General features: G+C 41.6%; 2 protein-coding genes across 3 annotated transcripts; both read left to right on the forward strand.

Annotated features, from left to right (window-relative positions):
• Positions 1-343: 343 nt before the first annotated feature.
• On the forward strand, positions 344-6624 carry riok3 (RIO kinase 3 (yeast)). Its single transcript, XM_048976910.1, has 13 exons — positions 344-674; positions 1250-1365; positions 1455-1594; positions 1872-1979; positions 2649-2758; positions 2837-2980; positions 3085-3212; positions 3320-3502; positions 4423-4582; positions 4728-4808; positions 5069-5158; positions 5745-5852; positions 5954-6624. The coding sequence occupies exons 1-13, from the start codon at positions 639-641 to the stop codon at positions 6062-6064; spliced, it is 1515 nt and encodes a 504-aa protein (XP_048832867.1). The 5' UTR covers positions 344-638; the 3' UTR covers positions 6065-6624.
• Positions 6625-9187: 2563 nt separating this feature from the next.
• Positions 9188-21621, forward strand: rmc1 (regulator of MON1-CCZ1). 2 transcript variants are annotated; one of them, XM_049020787.1, is made up of 20 exons: positions 9188-9359; positions 9832-9908; positions 9991-10075; positions 10221-10277; positions 10365-10451; positions 12238-12378; positions 12676-12779; positions 13204-13293; positions 13387-13492; positions 13661-13769; positions 13866-13910; positions 14557-14610; positions 14760-14888; positions 15120-15226; positions 15768-15887; positions 18942-19019; positions 19189-19293; positions 19521-19589; positions 19970-20195; positions 20350-21621. In XM_049020787.1, exons 1-20 carry the CDS (start codon positions 9189-9191, stop codon positions 20427-20429), a joined length of 2040 nt encoding a protein of 679 aa, XP_048876744.1. In that variant the 5' UTR covers position 9188; the 3' UTR covers positions 20430-21621. The 2 variants fall into 2 exon arrangements, with proteins under 2 accessions (XP_048876744.1, XP_048876753.1); XM_049020796.1 differs by having other exon boundaries at positions 9189-9355.
• The last annotated feature ends 688 nt before the right edge of the window (positions 21622-22309 follow it).

Raw genomic sequence — 22309 nt, forward strand, 5'->3', positions numbered from 1 at the left:
GCAGTGTAATCCTTAAAGGTTGTGGTAATTAGTAAATTATATTAAAGTATAGTCATATTAGTAAGAATTAAAGTGAGCACAAACAGCAGAATATATTTCAAAAGATGAACTACTCATGTAAGATTCCATCCATCCATTTTCTGAAGCCGCTTAATCCCAACTGGGGCCTGTGTAGATTGTCCTCTGTAAATAGGTACAATGTCATTTACATTGATTAACAACCTTTTCAGCTTCTGTGGTTTATACGCCTGTGTAGTGTCATACAGAGTACCAACACTGACAGATTGGTTCATCAAAAGATGTCGCAGCCCCTTTAAGAGCCGCCTACTCCACGTCTAGCCTTCTTTAGTAGCCGTAAAGTCCTACGGACGTTGAGTTAGAGGCTATTCGCCGTATCGGTGGTACTTGGTGTGTTTCGCCTATCTTGACAGTATCTGTTCTTTTTAGTCAATTTTTATCGCGTATCGTGATATCTATTTTTTCATCATTGTATTTATTATTTTGTTAGCCGTAGCCATTCGCCGCGCCGTTTTGACAGGATTGGTGGTGCACTTTCCAAACTTGTTCAGGCCGGGTTTTTGCTTGTAAAATAGGCGTTAACTATTTCTTAACGACGACATTTATATAAAAATATAAACATGGATCAAATAGAAATCACTGCCAAAGAAACAAAGGTAAGAACGCCCGTGTTTTACCGATCGGTTCGACAGCTGAGTTGTGGTTTAGCTGGTGTAAAATACAATGTAACTTGCTGCCGTGCGGTAGCAGGCCAAAAGGCTAACAGCGCGAGAACGAGCTCGTGGGCTAACTGTTAAGGCTAGCATGTTAGCCAGCCAGCGCTCTGACAGACTGTTGGTTGTGCAGTTAGCAGCCCGTATTATTGTACAGCAAAACAGCATTTGTCGTTTGTTTCAGGCATCTAACTGTGTTGGCTAACTGGCATAAGGAAAAACATGATCAGAGCCATCATAGAAGTACTGGTGACTCCTGCCATGGCATAAGAATGATTTATTATTTGTTCAGTGTTGTGTATTCCCTTGTTTCCCAGAAGAACATGGGGTAAGGGCTGTATTTCGCTGTAGATAGCGGTGTAGTGAGGCGGTCAATGCGGAAGGCAGAGATCCGAGTCACGTTCGGAAGCGATTTTGGACTTTTTGCCCATTAGCTGTTACTCGGAAACCTGCCCTCGATTAATCGAGACGTCTGATTAGTATGTTACGTTGCAATACTGCCTCTGGTTTGTTCTCAGAACCCATGGGGAGCGCCAAACAAGGCTGCCACCCCCTGCTCCTTGGCTGATGTTATGAGTGAACAGCTGGCCAAGCAGCTGGATGAGGAGTGCAGTGTCTTCCCCGCCTGTACAAAGTACGTCCAACAAAATCCAATGCTTCGTTAGCATAGACCAGAGATAGACGTAGAACCGTGGTTGTAGTGAACTTTGTCCATGATTGCAGTGTGGATAATGTCATCACGGTGGATAATGTCGACACCTCGAGTGACCTCATGCTTGCCCAGATGCTGCAGATGGAGTTTGACAGAGAGTTTGACACACAGCTACGCAGAGAAGAGAAGAAATTCAATGGGGATAGTAAAGGTAAGAGATGTTCTTTTTCATGGAAGCCCCCAAGAATATGTTCTATACAGAAGGTTTCTGCGTATATCAGACTTTGTTGAACAAAGGGACTTCAGTATATTTTTTTCATCCTTATGTTTTTCTGCATTCCAGTGTAAATAGCAAGAGTCAAAGCTCAGTGTTATATGACTCACTGTAAATTCCCTTCATGTCTGCTGTGCTCTTTGGAACAATTTCCTGGGTAGTCATCATAAATATTGTGTCATCGCAGAAGTTTTGTCTCTCTTATACATTGCAGTGTCCATTTCTTTTGAGAACTATCGCATGGTTCACCCTTATGATGACAGCGATAGCTCAGAAGATGAAGTGGATTGGCAGGACACTCGTCATGACCCCTATGGACCAGGTGACCACTGGTTATAGTGTGAATATATGTATGTGTGTATAATGTATATAATAGTGTGACATTGCCATGGACATACTGATTTAATAAACAGAGATTGACAGGGCAATTATTGGTTCATGAAGATTTTTATCTTCCTGGTTGTTATTTTAGATAATTTAAGGTACTAATAATAGCGTCATCACACATCCAGTACGGTAGTTACAAACCTAAAGATGTGATTGCCAGGGTCAAGATGAGAAAAAGTACATAGAACGGACCAGTGAGAGTGCATTAATCCTGTAGGACTGGAAGCAAAGCTCTAAAGCCAAAAGATGTTACAAAGAAGACTAGCAAACCTTTATACACTTCTGAATGCCTCCAGTTTAGACCTTCTATCATCCATAGACAGTGAGACACCTGAGCCTATATTAGGTCGTTGTCTTTAATGAGTCACCAGTTTGCTGTAGATTAATTATGTTTCAGATGGTGTCTTAAATTTTGTGCCCTCTGTAACTGGATTTTAAATTTTTTATTTATTTTGTATGACCATGTTGTTTGATTTCTATCATCGATACCATAGCGAAGGTTAAAAGTGTGTAAAGATGGAACAAGAAAAAAATAGTTTTGCACTGGCAGTGATAGTTTTTGTGTGGTTTGTTTTTCCAATCCTTTTAAAATGTCTTCTTCCAGATAAGCCCACGACCACCCCAAGGAAAGGCTTTACGGGAAAAGGCAGGAACATCACTACGAAGCACGACGAAGACGTGTGTGGGAGGAAGAACACGGCCCGCATGGAGAATGTAAGTCATATGGCAGTTTCGTCTTCATTCTGAGACCACAGCACCCAGCTGATTTATTTTTATTGCCCATTTGTCCAGTTTGCTCCTGAGGTCCAGGTTGGTGATGGCATCAGAATGGATTTGAAGCTCTCCAATCACGTGTATAATGCCCTGAAGCAGCACTGTTACACCGAGCAGCGTAGGAGCGCTCGTCTGCATGAGAAGAAAGAGCACTCTACTGCAGTAAGTGTTTCCTTCACCCCTCCTGATGGTCGGAGCTTGGTAATACAGTCATGTGACACTTTGCTTTAAGACGCTTTTGTATTTTTGTATTGTATTTTTTATAGGAGCAAGCTGTAGACCCCAAGACTCGCTTGTTGATGTACAAAATGGTGAATGCTGGGATTCTGGAGAACATCAATGGATGCATCAGCACAGGGAAGGAGTCTGTGGTTTTCCACGCTGATGGAGGGAGGTGTGTGTCCTGTGTTTTTTTTTTTTACTCCCAATGGACCTTTTCTTTTGTTCCTTTGGGCACACTTAATCTTTTCTCCCGCTGTCCTCCTCCTCTGTCCTGCGAAGCCTGGAGGAAAAAGCCGTCCCAACGGAATGCGTACTAAAGGTGTTCAAGACGACCCTGAACGAATTCAAGAACCGAGACAAGTACATCAAGGATGACTATCGCTTCAAGGACCGCTTCAGCAAGTTGAACCCCCGCAAGATCATACGGATGTGGGCAGAGAAGGAGATGCATAATCTGGCCAGGTCTGACTGGGCGGGGGACCCTTCCTGTATGTTTTCCCTTTCACTCATATTGCAGAGACAGTTGGTAACTGAATGTGGAGAGATTTGTCGTAGCATGTAGACAGTTGTATATAAATATAAATTTAAAAAATGTGTAAAATGCAGTGCTTCACAAAACAAAATGCCAAATTTTGTGACCCACTTGTTGGCTCACTGTATGCGATAAAAGACAAATGATGAATAATATTACTAGTAGTAATAAAGATAAATGTATAAATTGTTACAATTAATAATAATAATGATGATAAATACACAAACTAAATGACCACATATTGCTGAGGATTGCTTAGAAATTTAACTTAGATTTAGGGAGTGGATCTTGTTAATAACCTGGGTAATGCCTGTACTTAGTGTTCGGCTCCTCTTCAAACCCTATAAGGTTAATTAATATTAATAATTTTAAGTGGAACCTCTCGGTTAGATTCCTCCAGCACATCCCTGTTCACATGATGGTTTTGTTCCAACTGTTCATTAGTCTTACTAATGCGCAACAAAATTAGGTTGTCACGCATATAAGACAAATCGATATTCGGTCTTTTAATATTATATATTAACATTTCATAAATATGAGCAATGTATAATTTATTGCCTAAAATGCTTCTATCACTTTTTTGTGGTCTTGTCAAGTAGTCAATGACTAGGGAATGGTTTCCAGTCTGAAAAAAAAAAATAGCATATATTTAGAAGAGGAGGGATTTGTTTAGTTGACACCTCTATTAAAGCTAAAGAGAAGCAATGCTGGAATGACCTAAGCACATTTTCTGACTGAATCTACCCCAGTTTTGTGGCCTCTGTTGCCTCGGATATTCTCCAGGTTCCTCAAAACCTTGTTCAAGAAGTTAGGAGGATGGATGGATGGATATTTTGCTCTATTTCATCAGGATGAAAAAGGCTGGAATTCTCTGCCCAGAGGTGGTCATTCTGAAGAAGCACATACTGGTGATGTCATTCATCGGCCTGGACCACGTGCCAGCGCCGAAGCTGAAGGAAGTGAAGCTGGGTGCTGAGGATATGAAAGGAGCATACTACCAGGTGCTGCAAGTAAGTAGCCACACTGTCAATCCACTGCAGCCTGTTTGTACTTAATTTCTAGGCAGACATTTGAATTTCATTCTGGAACGACACACCCTGTTCTCCACTGCAGATCAAACGGTCTTTTACCCCTGTGTTTCTTTCTATCCTTTAGGTGATGCAGCAGCTGTTTCAGGAATGTAACCTTGTGCACGCTGACCTGAGCGAGTACAACATGCTGTGGCATGATGGAAAGGTAAACTTTCTTTTCATCGCAAAATTTCTCTGCCCAGATATGACAATCCTTGACTTCAGTAATGGTCAGTTATGGTATTGGTCAGTTACATTAATGTTAGTTAATTCGTTCAGTATTGCTAGCACTGGCCAGTGAACTGGTAATAGGCAGTAATACTAATGCTGGCCAGTTTGCTGGTTATGGTCAGTAATGCTAATGCTGATCAGTGACCTGCTGATGGTCAGTAATGCAAACACTAGCACATTGCCCTTCTGCTGCAGGTATGGCTGATTGATGTCAGCCAGTCTGTGGAACCCACTCACCCTCATGGACTGGAGTTCCTGTTCAGAGACTGCAGAAATGTATCTACAGTGAGTACACAGACCTCCTCTCCTGAAACTCTTCATAATAAATATTATTATACCCTCTATCATTGTTATATACATTAAATGTGTTATATGTATAATAATAATTTGTCAATTGCAGCACAGAATCTGGATGATGTTTTGCATTCAGTAATTAACTGAGCTCTTCTCCTATTGGGGAACTCTTCTGCGTTAATGTGCGGGTTGAATGCTTGAGGAGAAATTCGGTTCTGGAAACCTGGGAAAATTGTATTTCTCTATGAACTAACTTAGTTTGCAGCTTGCAGAAGCAAATAAGTTTATCTGTTGGATTTATTTAAATCGTACCTACGTTGCATATAGAAAGTTTGAAAACCAATGAAATTGTTCATTTAGGACCGCCTGTTCGGTAAATGCTGCTCTACAATTATGGAATGGTACACATCTGTCAAAATAAAAGCCAGTAGTTACTAGAATCATTAAGTTACTTTGGTGGTAAGAAGCTAGTATTATTGCTACATGAGGTGCCAGCTGAATTTGAGATTATCCTTAACTGCAATTTTCCTCCTTTTTTATGTATTTCTTTTTGTATTCTCCTCCATCTGGGATACAGTTTTTCCAGAAAGCGGGTGTGGCTGACGCCATGAATGTTTATGATCTCTTCAATGCTGTGTCTGGCCTTCAGATACAGGCTGACACTGAGGCAGAGTTCATAGCTCAGGTAACCGGCTCTGCATTCATTAACCGTCACTCATCCTTTCAAAGTACAGATCCGTGCTCTATTATCTGCATGGTGTGTGACGCCCCGTGTTTCCTTGGCAGATCGAAGCCTTGGAGAAGATGAACGAGGACCACGTGCAGAAGCATGGGAGGAAGACCACAGCCTCCATGAATGATGGCGGGCCTCCTATATCGGACAATGAAGATGATTAGTGACGGTGATAAGTCTGGCTTAACAGCAGAATGTGTATGGGTTTCAGAAAACTGGATAGCACCCCTCCTGACCTCAGCGGGCACAGCGGAGATGTGGACTGTAACGGGTCACATCAGGGTGATTTAATTTGCAAGCAAGACTACAGTAGATGCCCATTTGGGGTTTTTTCAGTTAAGTTTTGTTGTAGTTGGAGTGGCGTGATTTTTGGAGGGTTGCAGTAAATTTGCTTATTATGTAATTGCATCTGAATTACAATGGGGAGCTATAAGTGTTTAGATACTGAACGTGTTCATTCTAAGGCACTTTTTAAGGTGTAACATGGAAGGATCTTCATTTTGAAAATAGGGAATGATGGTGAAAATGCCAATGTATTAACTACATTAAATTCAAACAAGTCAAAATGACATTTAAAAAAAAAAAAAAAAATCATGTTGTAAAATCGGTGCAGTGTGATATGCTCTTGTGAATGTTGTTGACGTGAGATCTCCACCATTGTGTGTTGTCTAGGACTTTGTCAATTCAAGAAAAATTAAGTAAATATAAGAATTTTCCTGGTGAACCACGGAGTGTTGGAGATTATTTACAGCCTTTACAGTCTTGCAGCATCTCATTTAAATATTAACCCTCACACTGGTTTATTTCAAAGATGATATGGGGACCACACCCTTTGTTACTCGTTGTAAAGCGTAATGCTAAAGATAATCAGTGATTACTGGCTACATTTCAGGTTAGGTGTCCAGTTCTTTAGATGGAAGACAAACTGGTCTCTAAACTGTTGGTTACAGGCTTGGTGTGTGTCAAAAGTATGTATATTTATTTTTAATGTTTACTTTTAAACGAACAGTGTATTTTTGAGGGCAACCAGATTTATTTATTTAATTTTTTATATATATATAAAATGGTCTCCACCTGACTAGGCACCACACTGGCCCCAGGCATGTGACTTTAAATCACCAGCTGAATATTTTTTTTTTTACAAACAGTGTTACCTTGGTACTCAAACTTAATTCATTAAATTAAAGCGCTCTTAATTCATCAGGAGGCTGGTCCAGATCAAGTTTCCCCATAAGAAATGATGTGAATGAATCTAATCCGTTCCAGACCCCCAAATGATTGCCTATTTAAACTTATCTACCTACTTAAAAAAGGATGAAAAGCAACGGTGAACCCGTAGTCTGGCTGATGCCAGTCATTTGGACACAGTGCGGAATGACGCGGGATGTTGTATAGAGTCTGATACCTGTGTCCGGATGGCAGGAGCAGATGTCATAGGGTTCTGTAATGCTTGCCGCACAATACGGCGATCCTCCCTTAGTATGGTCTGTCTTGGGTGGCCGGAACCTTCACAATGTGTGTGGGTGCCCTCACATGTCTACTGCTTCCAACATTGGGCGACTGTGACATCTGCATGCCCCACGTGCCGGGCAATTGCACAATATGACCAGATGTCAATTTAAGTTGAATCATAATATTAGATGCCTTCAGCATACATACTGAGGCTGAAACAGACACATCTGGTAAAAGCTTTCTGGCTGTCCTTGACTTTTTGATTCTGCTGGCATGTAATTGGGCCAAAACACATGAGCATAATCACACTTCGGGCATAATTATCATACACAGCGTGGTGTCTGAAATGTGATCACCTCTCCAGTATATTAATCCTTTCTTATTAATTTAATTTTTACATAAAAAACAACCTTTCAATGTACAACTGTCTGAAGCAGCTGTCAATAAACTCACACAACCTCAATAATGGGGCTTCTTTAATGTTTACTGAAACTTAATACTGAATGCTTTAAACTTTCTCAAAATGTCCATATGTAGAAAAAAGGCTGAAAATGACTTTTCAGATGTTTTTCTATTGCTCAGGGGTTTGGGTTTTATGCCCCTTGTACTAGGTTATATATTTTTGTCCATTGGTCTAGAATATAAATCATAAACCATTAATAAACATAAATCATGAATTCCACCTTTGTGAAGCTCACAACATACCATCTTTTTAGGCTGGATTACAGAGATGCAGATTCAGTTTTAATGTATTTTTGTGGTACTTAGCAACTATCACAGCATGTGTCAATCTAGCACTTTTGCTGAGCTTTGACTCGCCCCCCTGCTCCTTTCTGATGCAGGTTGTCTGTGTTTGGAAGGTGCTGTTACGATTTTTGAGAATGAATCCCTTGACTTATGGAATTACTTTTGTGACCAATACACCTGCAGGTCAGGCACAGGCTGGCCTCTTTAGGTACCCTGTGTTACTGTCAGCCATTGTGCTGACTGACAAACCTCTCTGGCATTCAACCAAATATGAGTCACCTTTGCCGGTGTGTTTGCAAAAGTGATTTAGCTATTCCAATGTTTATCCACTCCCAGTTTTCTGAAAGTTAGTCTCACTCAAATACTTTTTTTTTAAGTCATTCAGATTTAAATTTGTACTTATTTCATGACACATCTTGAACTTATGTTATACGACCTCCATTATCTCCAGATAGATGGATTTTAAGGTTGTATGGCCATGGAACTTAATTAATTCCTCTGATTTCTTGGACCTAAACAAGGGCATTATTATATATTTTTAATTATAACTATATTACAGATAAAAAAAATCAGCCTAAAGACCAAAGAGATATACAATAGAAGAATCTTTACTTATTTTACATCAAGTATAAACTGCAGTTAGCCTTTCCACCATCGTCCCGTATAATATGACAGGCTCCAATACGGGATCGTTCCGTATTACAATGGACGTATGACAACCGTAATTTCAATTAAAGGTTATTGGATCAGTAAGAATGAAAGAATGTCAGTGGCCTTAGCGAAATCTTTGGGGATAATGTTTGGTTTCATATTTGATTGATGTCATACACATGTATACAGTGTGAGATACATAAAACGTGAGAAAAGTTCTATGAGATACGGCATTCATGAGATACAGTAGGATTTCATCATCTACACAATACTGTATATGAACAGGAATAGACCAAGACATAAAATATAACAATTTAAAATGTCCGAACGCCTCCAAACCACAGACCAAAGTTTTCAAAACAATTTGCCGATTGTTCATAAATGCGATTAGAAGGACGCACGACGTGCTCTGGTCATGTGACACCGTGTCACATGACGATGCCACGTGACGCAGCCCTTCCTGAAGTGACAGTAACGCTGTTGACACTAAGCTTTTCAAAGCCGGAAAATATGAGTGAGGAGCATTACCTAGAGCTGTGCGAAAACCCGGTCCAGTTTGAAAATGCTTCTGCCGTCAACAACGTGTTTTTCGATGAGGCAAACAAGCAGGTGCCCCGTGTGTGCCTGAAGAAGGCTCGAGTGTCTTTATTTTGGTTTAATTCTTCTTGGTTTTGCTGTTGGTACAGCTGACAATCTGCATACAGTAACATAAAGTGCATTTGCATTTTATTGTTTTGCACGCAGTATATTTGTGAATATGATTCATTTATTTGAAAATGTTTGCGTTATTATAATCGTTTCGACAAATGTCAAACTAACGAAGGCAGCTAGCTAGCTAGCATGTTATGTGCAGCTGACTGCCACCTAGAAAATATTTCTGTCTTTATGTCAGCTAGTTAGACATTGGCAAGCTGCTTCGCTTTGTTTTAGGGGTTTAATTAAATATTGACAGTTTTCCTAAATATATATGTGTAACGATACTAGCTGCAGCGCTCTATGTGTGTATGATTGGCCGTGGTCACATTTTACTGTAATCAGGACTGACCATATTTGATAAAATAGCATTTCTCTTATTTTAAAGGTGTTTGCGGTCCGGTCGGGTGGTGCTACTGGTGTTGTGGTTAAAGGACCCGACGATAAAAATTCAATTGCATTCAGGTATGTGTGAGTGAGTGAGTAAAGACTATTTAGGAACCACCTAACAAGCATTTAAAAAACGATGTTTTTTCTCTCTTTCCAGAATGGATGACAAAGGAGAAGTGAAGTGTATTAAGTTTTCTTTTGAAAACAAGATTTTAGCTGTCCAAAGAACATCCAAGTCTGTGGTGAGAATAAGCTGATTGTCTGTTGTCTTTGCAACTTTTGAAGTATTTTTATATCATTACTATTACTACCTGCTACCTAAAGTCGTATAAAGGGTAAAAAAGTAAATGTTTCATTGCTTACTGTTCTTTAATATTCCTTTTTCAGGACTTTATTAATTTCATTCCAGAATTTCCTCACTTGGAATTCTCCCAAGAATGCAAGGTATGTTATCCATGCAGTCAAAATTTGCAGAACCACTGTGGATGTGCCCTTGATTGTAGAGTTTACTGCTGTTCTCTCAAACTCCAGACAAAGAATTCTTGTCTGCTCGGATTCTGTTGGACCAACTGGAATGAAATCGTCTTCATCACTGACCAAGGGATTGAGTTTTATCAGGTAGGGTAATAATCAGATAAACATGTACATTTACATTTGTTCACCGGTGATTCCCATTGTGCTTCCTTCACCCATAGTTAATGGGAAGCTGAAGAGTGTGATGGAGGGATTGCATTAGTCTGGGGCTGGTGGTAGATCTCCATTCTGGAATTTATGAGAGATGTAGTTGGAGATTCGGGAGAGATATGAGTGTTTGTCATGTAAATGTGAACATCTGTGAGTCTTTATAACTTGTTATAAAATGTACAATAGAATAGCGATACTCTGTTGATCACCATGAGGAAAATCTTTTTTTTTTCCACATATCCCATCTTGGTTTCCATGAGAGACACATACAGGGGTTGGACAATGAAACTGAAACTTCTTCTTTTAAACCACAATAATTCATTAGTCTGGTGTAGAGCCTCCTTTTGTGGCCAATTCACCACCAATTCGTCTTAGGAATGACAGATACAAGTCTTGCACAGTAGCCAGATTGTGAGCCATTCCTCTTCCAGAACAGTGGCCAGGTCACCATGTGATGCTGGTGGAGGAAAACGTTTCCTGATTCGATCCTCCAAAACACCACAAAGTGGCTCAATAATATTTTGATTTGGTGGCTGTGCAGGTTATGGGAGATGCCTGACTTCACTTTCATGTTCATCAAACCATTTTGTCACTAGTCTTGCTGTGTGTATTGGTGCAGTATCGTCCAGGTACACGGCATCTCCTTCAGAGTACAATGTTTAAACCATTAGGTGAACATGGTCCTTAAAAATGGTTCAGTAGTTCTTGGCAGTTATGTGCCTACAGTATCTAGAACAAGTAGTGGGCCTAGGGAATGCTATGATATTGCAGCCCAAACCACCACTGATCCACGCCCGTATTGCATTCTGGGTGCACCACAGGTGGTAAGCCTCTTTGGGGCTTCACCACACCATAACTCTCCCGGATGTGGGAAAGACAGTAAAGGTGGCTTCATCAGAGAACAATGCATGTTTCACATTATCTACAGCCCAAGATTTGCACTGCTGGCACCATTTCAACTGACATTTCACATTGTCACATTTTACCAGAGGTTTGGCTATAGCAGCCTGACCATGAATATTAACCCTGTGAAGCTCTCAACAGGCAGTTTTGGTGGAAATGGGAGAGTTGAGGTGCACATTTAATTCTGCAGGGGGTTAGGCAGCTGTGATTTTCTGATTTTTGAATACTGTCAGGTTTAGTACCCGGACATCCCTTTCGGACAGCTTCTTGTTGCCTCCACAGTTATTCCTGTTGTATGTGGTCCATCCTTCGTGGTGATGCGCCAACCAACAGTTTGTCCTCCTTTTAACTCTCTCTCCCATTATATTGTGTGTATTGTAGTATTTTATGTACAGCTGTGCTACTGCTTTGCTAATTCAACCGTCATACTCTGCTCTTACTGATTGAATGTGCATACAGTGAAGATTGACCAGCAGGCCATTGATATATAGACGTTAAGCTGCAAATACTATTATGACCAGCGTTGCGGTTTCATTGTCCAGCCCATGTGAAGGTGTGAGCAAGCTTGGGGGTCATCGTGCAGCATCCGAGAAGTAATTTGAATTAAAGGCCTTGATTAAGGGTCCAACAGCAGCATCATTCTGCTGGCTCTGGGATTTGAACCAGGAACGTTATGGTTACTGGCCCAGCCACACACCACCTATAAAAGCCAAGAGAAACGTTTTTGGTACTAAAGCTGTTTTGTTAACTGAATTGTTAATATGTGCCTCAAGGCCTGCTTAATGAAAGGTGATGGTGATCCAATCTCTCCCCTAAGGTGTTTCCCGACAAGCGCACTCTGAAGCTTCTGAAGAGCCAAAGCATCAATGTGAACTGGTACATGTACTGCCCCGAGACCTCGGTCATCCTGCTGTCCACCACCGTGCAGGGCAACGTGCTGCAGCCATTTGCCTTCAAGGTGGGCGGGCCCACATCACATGTTCTAGTCCTTTCTGATTGGGTTCTCGGTCGCAGCTCACAATGCTGCTGGTTTCAGTGTCGTCAAGTCCTTTTAGGAGCTTAGTATGACTGCTTGATAATTTTTATAAGTTTGTTACTTAACATCTTGTTTTATTTTGCATTTACACTCTTAAAATTAATGGTAAAAAATATTGTTTAGTAATCGTAGGTGCATGTTGCGATGTTAGTTGATTTAGCTGTTAATTATCATTGTCTGTTGTCACAGTGCTATTCTCTTTATGTTATTTCCATCCAGAACGGGACAATGTCCAAAATGTCTAAATTTGAGATTGAACTGCCTGCAGTCCCCAAGCCCGCCAAGCTCAGCCTGTCAGAGCGAGATATCGCTGTGGCGACCATGTGAGTGACAGACCTGTCATGGATCTCCACTGTTTTTAGGGCTTTTTACCTCATGTGTGCCATAATATGTTTGTTTCAGTTGTGCACACTGGTGATTTTTCAAATTTAATTTATTAACTAACTGATTAATCTTTTTTTTTCGTGTTGCTTAACGACGGGGATACATTCTGATAAATGCGTCATCAGATGATTTTCTTGTGTGAACATCACAGTGTCCTTACACAAACCCAGATGGTGTAGCTTACAACCCACCAAGGCTATATGGTACAGCCTAAATAACGATAAAATGTACTGTATCGTAAATACAAAAACCAGTAACACGACGCTTGTTTATTTTGTCAAAATTGTGAGTTGGTGGTTCATGTTACTGCTAAATACATATTAATTGATTCTGTGATCTTGGATTTTTCCTTTGTGCGTGTAGATATGGTCAGCTGTATGTGATGTATTTGAAGCATCACTCCAGAACGGCTAATAGTCCCGGTGCTGAAGTGGTCCTTTATCACCTCCCAAGGTCTGGGCTGTTCTTTTAACACTCAATAAGTAAGTTGTTAGAGTTCAGTGCTTCTGCAAGGGAGAAGGTGCCTAAGAGTGTCTATCTATCCAGGGAAGGCCCCTGTAAGAAGACCCACACGCTGAAGCTGAACACAACAGGGAAGTTTGCCCTGAACGTGGTGGATAACTTGGTGGTTGTGCATCACCAAAGCTCTCAGGTGAGCCGGTGGTGTGACTATGGACAGCTGTAGGTGCAGATGCAGTCTGGTTTTGTGGTGTAGGAATTCAGGACAATTTCTTAACAAAAACTGAGCCCTTTAAGTCTTTCTCTTTGCGTACATTACATGCACACAATATGTTCTGTGACTGAGTGATTTCTTTTCTAGACGTCCTTCATATTTGATATTAAAATGAAAGATCCGGACAGCACTCTGAACATTCACCAGCCTGTTCTTCCTCCTCGATCCATCCATCCCTACAAAATCCCTCTGACTGGTACATCTTGCTGCGACTCCACCTTTGACATGTCAAATTCACCGTGACCCTGTGACTGTGACTGCGACTTACCTCCATTCTGTCCTCCTCCTCTAGGTCCAGTTGCTGTAGCCGCCCAAGCCCCAGTGTCCTGTGAACTTTGTATCCTTTCTTAATAACAGTGTGGTAGATGTGAAAAATTTGCTGCTCCGCGCCTGTGATCAGAAGGTTGCCAGTTCAGACGCCTTAATTGGCAGAGTACTTGCATCACTGTTTCTCCCGTGAGCAAGACCCTTAACCCCAAAAATGTTTAGTGAAGCTGAATAAATGACTCTACAGTATTATGAGCACAACCTGTGCTCTCACCTGTAGATGTGTGTGTGTGTGTGTGTGTGTGTGTGTGTGTGTGTGTGTCAGTCACTCAAAGGAGAGCAAGATGGGATGTGCGAAAACTAAAGAATGCCCGTGTACCTGTACTCGTAATTATACAAATGGAAAAATACGTATCAGTTAATTCTTATTATGATTTAGGTATCCCCAAAGTAATGTGATTTGTAATAAATATAATTATGGAACTGTAGTAATTGGCACATTTCTTGCTGTTAGTACTGTGGCATGTTTTTAGTCTTCAGAATTGCTATTCATTATTCATTTTGATTTTGTGGGAGTCACAGTAGTGTAATGTACAGGTCATTCCATTTTAAAATGTTCTTAGTATCGTCATTTATGATTATGATGAAGTGCGATGCAAATGACATCCCTTCCAAAGCTCGGCCCTGGTCGTTTCCATGTTCACCTTGACTTTCAGACTCTTCGACTTGGAGCGTCTTTCAGCCAGACATCATCATAAGTGCCAGTGAAGGTAAGACCATAAAATAACATGGAAACGGACGGTGTTGCCTGCATTGTCTAACTCGTATTCTAACTGTCTAACTCTGTATTCGTTAAACCCATATTTGCTGTTGATGCCATGTATGTTTTGTGTTTGTTCGTCGTGGGGGGGGGGATCAGGCTATTTGTGGCATCTACAGGTCAAGCTCCAGCCTGTAGTGAACCTTCTGCAGGACAAGGGCAAGCTGATGGACTTTCTGTTGCGGAGAAGGGACTGCAAGATGGTCATCCTGTTTGTGTGCTCTCAGGGTAGGTTTTTTTCTTATCCTTTCATGAGAAAATGTTTTTTTTTAATTAACTAGACAACGTGACTATAATCTCCCAAGATTAGAATTAATCTTTAATCTTTATTTAGTAGTATTTCTTTTGAGCCATTCTGTGCACTGAGCGTGGTTACATACTGTGGAATGCAGTAATGCTGTGGTGAACCTGCTCTTTTTACCGTGAAGACTCTGTAGCCGTGTGTCTGTCTTGGCACAGTGATCATCAGAGGAGACAAGGGCAATCTGCCTGTGGTGGCCACGGTCTTTGATAAACTCAATCAGGTCTATAAGGAGTATCTGGAGGCAGAGCAGAGTTACACCATGGTGAGTCCGCTAGTCCCCTGATAGATCTTATATAAGTAAACCTGGAGCCCATCCCAGCAAGGACGGGCCAGGATGCCAGTTCATTACTGTGCACATGCGATAACACACACAGTCAACATATCAGAGACTGCATATGAAAAATCACATGGGGCGGGGGGAAGTGTAAAATCCATATGCAAAGCGGGGGGTTAGAATCGATCCAGTCACTCTGCTACTGTGAGGCAAACCTGAGCCTCTCTGCCACCCCTGGTTATTTTATTTAGTTTTGTATGTTTGAATTCAGTTTTGTATGTTTTATGCATTCCTTTAATTCCAGTGCTAATATCATAATCCATAATCCACTGGATTTATGTCCAGTGCTGGGTGTCTGGTAGGCTAGGCAGGGGTCTTGGGGCACCAGACAGGGTACACCCTGAGTGGGATGCCGGTCCATCACGGACAAACACGATCAGTAAAATTATAGATGGCTGCTCTCCTTGCAGATCTACTGATGAGATTTGTGGCTTGTACTTCATTGTATCCTGTGTCCTGGTGTACCTAGGCTGTGGAGTCTGGTGCAAGTCGGGCCAGCACTGTCCACAAGAGGCCGGTGCGCACGCAGGCCGTCATCGACCAGTCGGATATGTACACACACGTGCTGTCCACTTTCACAGAGCGCAAGGTACTGTACTTGGGTTGCTGGACTTGCAAAGGCTGCATGAGTCTCCGAGTGGCTCAGCGGGTTAGGATACTGTACTGGTCATTGTTGTTGGTTCAAATCCTAGGATTTGAATAGGAGTGATGTCGCTGTTGGGTCCCTGAGTTTTTTTTTTCTTGTGGATAACAGCATCTGTTGTTAAAAAACATGCCTACAAGGCTAATACCACATTTCCATGTTCTCTGCCACTGTTTGGGTTAGCCAGTGTTGTGCCTTAGCTGTAGGGTGAGGTGTGAAATGATTCTGGTGGGCAGTAAAGGGAATTGAGTCAGCTGAAATAATGCACCGTGTCAGCCAGCTCAGTGTGCAGAAGGGGATCTAGTTTGTTTTTGTCTAGTTTTTGTCAGGGATCTAGTTTATTTTTTCAGAATTTCATTTACTCTGTTTGTCAAGTGAGGCAAAATAAGATGAATGAGGCTGAATTAGCTAATTAGTTTAATTAGTGGTTAATTGGTCTGATTATTTTGGTCTTGTTAAGGTCTTTCTGAATTAGCATGTGAATGCATGTAAAATAATATTTAATTGGAGTTGTGATGCTTACTTGATATTATTAAAAGCATTGATTAAAATTTTTCTAACCAATTATTCAGTAAGGGTGGAAGGAAGATGGTGCCTAGAGCATGAGAATTAAAAAAAAAAAAAAAGAGCGAAAGCATCATGTACGTGTAAGCATCATGCACTTCACATTAAAAGCGAATGAAAACGCAGTCATCTGTCAGTGTTGACAGATGTTAATATCAGCACAGCAATGCTGCAGTGCAAATACATCTTAAAAGACGACATTCAGGTTTGACGGACTCGCCTAATAATGCGAGGTTAGCCATAACGTGCTTTCACACCGGCAGAACTTTTTTTCTGGAAGCAGAACCTTTTCCTGGAACCAGGGACTTTTGTCATCTTCACCCCGCAGGATCTCGGCTTTATTGTAGTCCCTCAGAGGGAGTTCCAGAACCCTTTTTTAGCACCTATTCCAGACTTGGTACTTTTTCATTCAAACACAATCCACAGCGATATCTTGCTCATTTTTCTGACCACAAGCATCAGCGCCAACATGTAAGTCACATGGAAGTGCAAAAAGAGATGTAGTGGAACTGTTTTCTGTTTTCTGTTCATTCTTGAAGACCATAGACTAGAATGGCCACCAGCAACTCAATGTACGAACTGCCTGCACAAGGCACAGCTGTGTGGATCCGTGTCGTAGCCGTGTTGAAAAACAGAACATGAGCAACAGCTATTACCTTCAGTGGATATCAGAAGGCAGCCGCAGTGACCTGGGTGTAGCAGCACATTTTACTGATGACTGCTGGCATCTGCATGCGGTTGCATCATCCAATGATGCAAACGGAGGAAAGGCACTCTGCCGAATCCCATGCTTAGAGTAGGGAGACTAATCATGAAATCAGTCTTGAAGGAGCAGGTAGCACCCATAATATGATTACTAGAGCAAGAAATATGGCCTGGTTACCACACGTTGTACAGAGAGCAGTCTCAGAGTTTGACAGTGTGTGATAACGTTTTTACCATGTGCCGGAAATTTACAACAAAGTCCCGATGGTAATATGGCAGAGCTGTGTGCGTGCGTGCGTGCGTGCGTGCGTGCGTGCGTGCGTGCGTGCGTGCGTGCGTGCGTGCGTGCGTGCGTGCGTGCGTGCGTGCGTGCGTGCGTGCGTGCGTGCGTGCGTGCGTGCGTGCGTGCGTGCGTGCGTGCGTGCGTGCGTGCGTGCGTGCGTGCGTGCGTGCGTGCGTGCGTGCGTGCGTGCGTGCGTGCGTGCGTGCGTGCGTGCGTGCGTGCGTGCGTGCGTGCGTGCGTGCGTGCGTGCGTGCGTGCGTGCGTGCGTGCGTGCGTGCGTGCGTGCGTGCGTGCGTGCGTGCGTGCGTGCGTGCGTGCGTGCGTGCGTGCGTGCGTGCGAGTGAGTGAGTGAGCAGGTATACCTATCCTTATGGGGACACAATGTCCCCATAATGTGATAAATATCCGTTTTTTTTCTTCCCGGTTTCCTGGTTCCCATAAGGGAAAACTCTGTTTTCTAAAAATCAGTGACTGCTATGAAAAAATTAAAAATGCAAAAGCACTTGTATTTTGCTTGGTTACTTATGGTTATGGTTAGGGCAGGGTGGGGGTTAAGGTTGTCATAGTTAGCATTAGCATTATTCCCATAGAAGTGAATGAGCGGGCCCCATAAGGAGATTGAGGGAGTGAGGTGAATGAGTGAGGTGAATGAGTGAGGTGAATGAATGAGGTGAGTGAGTGAGTGAGTGAGTGAGTGAGTGAGTGATGGTTTGATTGCTCCAGTTTTCTCGTAGTGTTTAGGCAATTTTGTTCATCCAGCAGAGGGCAGCCATGACCTGAACAACATCCTATTCACATTATGTGTGTTTAAAATGTGGAGTCAAAAAAGGATAATTGATCAATTTAGCAAGTAGCAAATTACTCTCAAATTGTTCATTAATCTTATTCATTAAAGAAAAGTAATATGAAGGTTTTCAGTTTTTAATAGTAATGACAAAAATTCTATGCTGTAATTAGTCAAAGCTTGCATTCAGTATCGCTGTTAGTGGTTTGTATTCATTTTGAAGAAGACAGTGTGATTAGGATCAGAACGAAGAACCAGATGCAGTTTGACTGCTTAAGCCAAGAAATGGCCTGCAATGAGATCCAGCCGCCCTGTGATTCGAAGTGGCCTCAGGTTCCTGCTCTAAGTGCTAACCGGTTTTGCAGCTTTTTGGATCACACTGGAGATTCATCTGTTGTTGATTTTAAGTCCAGATGAGATGCCATAGACAATTAACAGAAAGTGTATTCTTTTAGCAGATTGTTATCCTCAAAACAATATAAAGTTATTCCCTTTGCCTTTTTATTAAATTTGATATCACCTTATGGGTTAATCAATGTAACACTCATTAATTACACACTAAAGTTCCTCTAGGTGCCATGTTGCAAGTACAGTTAGACAAACACTACTCCCCATGCTAGGCCAAGTGCTGAAGCAGTAGATATTAACACTCTCTCTCCATCAGGATTCATCCCACAAATTTGTCATTGCTGTGCTGATGGAGTACATACGCTCTCTGAACCAGTTCCAGATTACTGTGCAGGTACCTCCCTGACCACTCTTGTTATAACCAAAGAAAACCAGTTTATTTAGAAGTTTAATGTCCCTCAAGTAGATTTCATCCAAGCTAATGATCAATCCCTGCTTTCAGCTTTGGGACATTGCTGTTATGAGATGCTTTTAATTTTCTGAGCATGTGACTGTCTCTTCAGCACTACCTGTATGAGCTGGTCATCAAAACCTTGGTCCAGCACAACCTCTTCTACATGCTTCACCAGTTCCTCCAGTATCATGTTCTCAGCGATTCCAAGCCCCTGGTGAGCGTGACCAGCAACGGTTAAATCTGAATCATGCACAATATAAAACATGTGAAAAAGATGTTTATACATCCAAGATGCATGATTGAGTTTTTTGAGCTATGACCCAAGTCAATGTAGAGCATGCCAATGTTGATAGCAAATAATAATGCAAAAAAAAAAAAAAAAAAAACAATGGATTAGCTTATTCTTATAAAGCAATTCTGCATCTTGCTCCTTCCTGCCAGGCCTGCCTTCTGCTCTCACTGGAGAGCACATACCCCCCTGCTCACCAGCTGTCCCTGGACATGCTGAAGGTACCCCACTGTATTCCTCCTTTATTGCATACAACGTGTCTTTTGTTAACTATACTATACTATACTATACTATACTATACGCTGCAGTTTATGGCAAAACTTGTCTGGCCAGACCTGAGGGTCATAAACTAGGTTCAAGCTCACATTGGATAAATAACCCAAAATATTCTACTTTCTTACAAATCTGCTGAGCAGCAGGGGTCATGTTAAGTGATCTGTAAAACACAGCTGTCACTCCAGCTGAAGCAAACACAGCTACGTTATTGCTGATTAACGGTTTGTTTGAAGCGAAAAGGTTGCCCTAGTTTTCTGCCACGGATAGTTCTTTGTTAAATTCTCGCTCCTTGGCCTAAATATGGGTGGTGCATGTGTGTCAACAGCGGCTCTCCACGGCCAATGATGAGATAGTGGAGGTGCTGCTGTCCAAGCAGCAGGTCCTGGGGGCGTTGCGTTTTGTCAGGAGCGTGGGTGGACACGACAACATCTCCGCCCGCAAGTTCCTCGACGCTGCCCGCCAGACCAAAGACCAAATGCTCTTCTACACCATCTTCCGCTTCTTTGAGCAGAGGAACCAACGGCTGCGAGGGAACCCCAGCTTCACTACAGGTAATCTCAGCAAGTTGGTCAAGGAGAACATTGTAGGTCTTATAAAATGTCACTTTTAACTTGAACTCTTTCAGGATTTTGTATTTATTGCCAAAACTGTTTATTTGTATAAACTCTACATGCCACTGAATGTTGAACACCTCTTTTCTGACAGGAGAACACTGTGAGGAACATGTAGCGTACTTCAAGCAATTATTTGGGGAGCAAGCGCTAATGAAACCTGTAACAGTTTAAGTAGCTAATATGGTAGAACTGCTGACTGTACATAGTGTTTATGTACGGAACTTATTTATTTTATATGAATGCCATATGCTTATTGCCTCAGTTGATTCTGTGAAGGCATTGATGCAGTGTTGGCTGCTCTCTGAAATTACCAGGGAAACAATACTAAAATAATAGATTAGTTTGCGATATTTCTATAGAACATACAAATCTAAAATGGAGTGAAATCTTCTGTGACAGCACAGTTTTTGAATGCTTGTATTTGTTGCAGTTGTGCGTGGTGAAAGTCTTAATTGGAAGTTATTGCGAGTGTATCTTTTGATGCTACACAATGGTTGAATGTAGATGGGAGTTTACCATAGCTACTCTTAGCACAGCCGTGGCCACCTAGAGGTTGAGGAGTGAATGACACTCTCTTGCTCTTGCTATTGAAGTGCTCTATTATGTCTTTAATGTGGCACCTAGGTGGAGACAGAGGACAGTTTGTTTAAATATGTGTTCAATGAAAGAGATGTTAACACAATTAAGTTAAAGCGGGTTTCTCTTAACGTGTACTGTCTGTAAGTGCGATGGCTACACTCGCTGGTACCATGTGGAATGATGACGTGTCCCTGTGAAAACCGGTGCTGCATAGAACTACAGTATCAAAAATATGAAATCCTAAGTTGTAATTTACAGCTTCTTTAGCAAGAGTATATTTTTAATAAAGAGTGAACCATAAAGCTGACATGTAAATTGTCTAGTTTTTTTGGAGCTGTTGGCTTGCTGTGTGAATAAAGCTTGTCTCATAGGTGTAATTCTTTTATTGCACAGCACTGAGCATTTAGCTTAAGATCATTACACTTAAATATAATAACATGATAATAATGATGAAATTACCATATTGTTCCAGAATTCCAAAAGGACAAAGGTGATAAACACTATCGTCCACCTGTGCCTTATTAGCAGGCCTGGTAGACTGGGTCCTGTCCCCCACCCCCATCTCCAGAATCTGTGCCCAGAACACAGTGCTCAAGCTTGCACACAGCTGTAGCACTTTTCTGTGATCCAACATCCATCTGTTTGCTCTGTTCTCCCTCAGTCTGATGCCAAACCAGATGTCTTTTGTTTTCTTTTATCTCCACTGTTTTTGTTTAATTCCACCCTGTTAGACCTCAGACAATAGAATCCCATTCTGATATCCAAATAAAGACTGTGCCTCCCATCCCTGTTTAACGTGGTTTTATTAAGATTAGGTAATCTTAAGAATTGAATGACAGCGCATAGTACAGAGGTTTACTGAACAGCCGTAGCATTAAAACCACTGCCAGGTGACGTGGATAATATTCGCAAGTGATTGTTCTGAGATCACACAGAAATTAGAGCTTCCCCACGAAAAATCCAAAAGAAATGCATCAATGCAAACTCGTTTTATTTTGTGATTTAAAAGTGTAATCTATCTAATCTCTAAACCATGGTGCTTATCATTTCGTGGAAGCTGCTTTCGACAACATACTTGTTCATCCTCCCTTTGAAAACAGAATAACTACGGCCCATCGACGTCTCTGTAAGTATGTGGAGGATTCCAGTAGGCTTTGCCTAAATAGAGAGTAGGTGAAAGCTTATTGGTGAAAATGCTTCAATTAACTCGGAGCCGTTGAGAGAGTTGCGTCACTCATTGACCTCGCTGCCATTGTCATCACGTGATTCAAGAAGCCTTCAGTAGTTACAAACAAACCCCTTGCTGTTACTGTAACATTCTTGTGGGACAGTCGGTGTCAAATGTGTTATTAAACGGTAAATGTAATTTACCGTTTAACCACATTAAACATTGTAGTTTTTCTTATCTTTATGTCAAAAAAAATTTGTTTCTGCAAGAGACCTATCAAGCATGTTTTGTACAGTCTGGGAAT

The sequence above is a fragment of the Brienomyrus brachyistius genome, chromosome 1, assembly GCF_023856365.1.
Source record: "Brienomyrus brachyistius isolate T26 chromosome 1, BBRACH_0.4, whole genome shotgun sequence".
Taxonomy (NCBI): Eukaryota; Metazoa; Chordata; class Actinopteri; order Osteoglossiformes; family Mormyridae; genus Brienomyrus; species Brienomyrus brachyistius.

Excerpts from the sequence above, each read along its gene's own strand:
- riok3 (XM_048976910.1), top strand. The coding sequence starts at position 639 with ATGGATCAAATAGAAATCACTGCCAAAGAAACAAAG. Across the intron at positions 2,981-3,084 it reads AGAAAGAGCACTCTACTGCA|GAGCAAGCTGTAGACCCCAA; the intron begins GTAAGTGTTTCC and ends TATTTTTTATAG. Across the intron at positions 4,809-5,068 it reads TGCTGTGGCATGATGGAAAG|GTATGGCTGATTGATGTCAG; the intron begins GTAAACTTTCTT and ends CTTCTGCTGCAG.
- rmc1 (XM_049020787.1), top strand. The coding sequence starts at position 9,189 with ATGCCACGTGACGCAGCCCTTCCTGAAGTGACAGTAACGCTGTTGACA. Across the intron at positions 13,911-14,556 it reads CCCAGTGTCCTGTGAACTTT|ACTCTTCGACTTGGAGCGTC; the intron begins GTATCCTTTCTT and ends CTTGACTTTCAG. Across the intron at positions 14,889-15,119 it reads CCTGTTTGTGTGCTCTCAGG|TGATCATCAGAGGAGACAAG; the intron begins GTAGGTTTTTTT and ends GTCTTGGCACAG.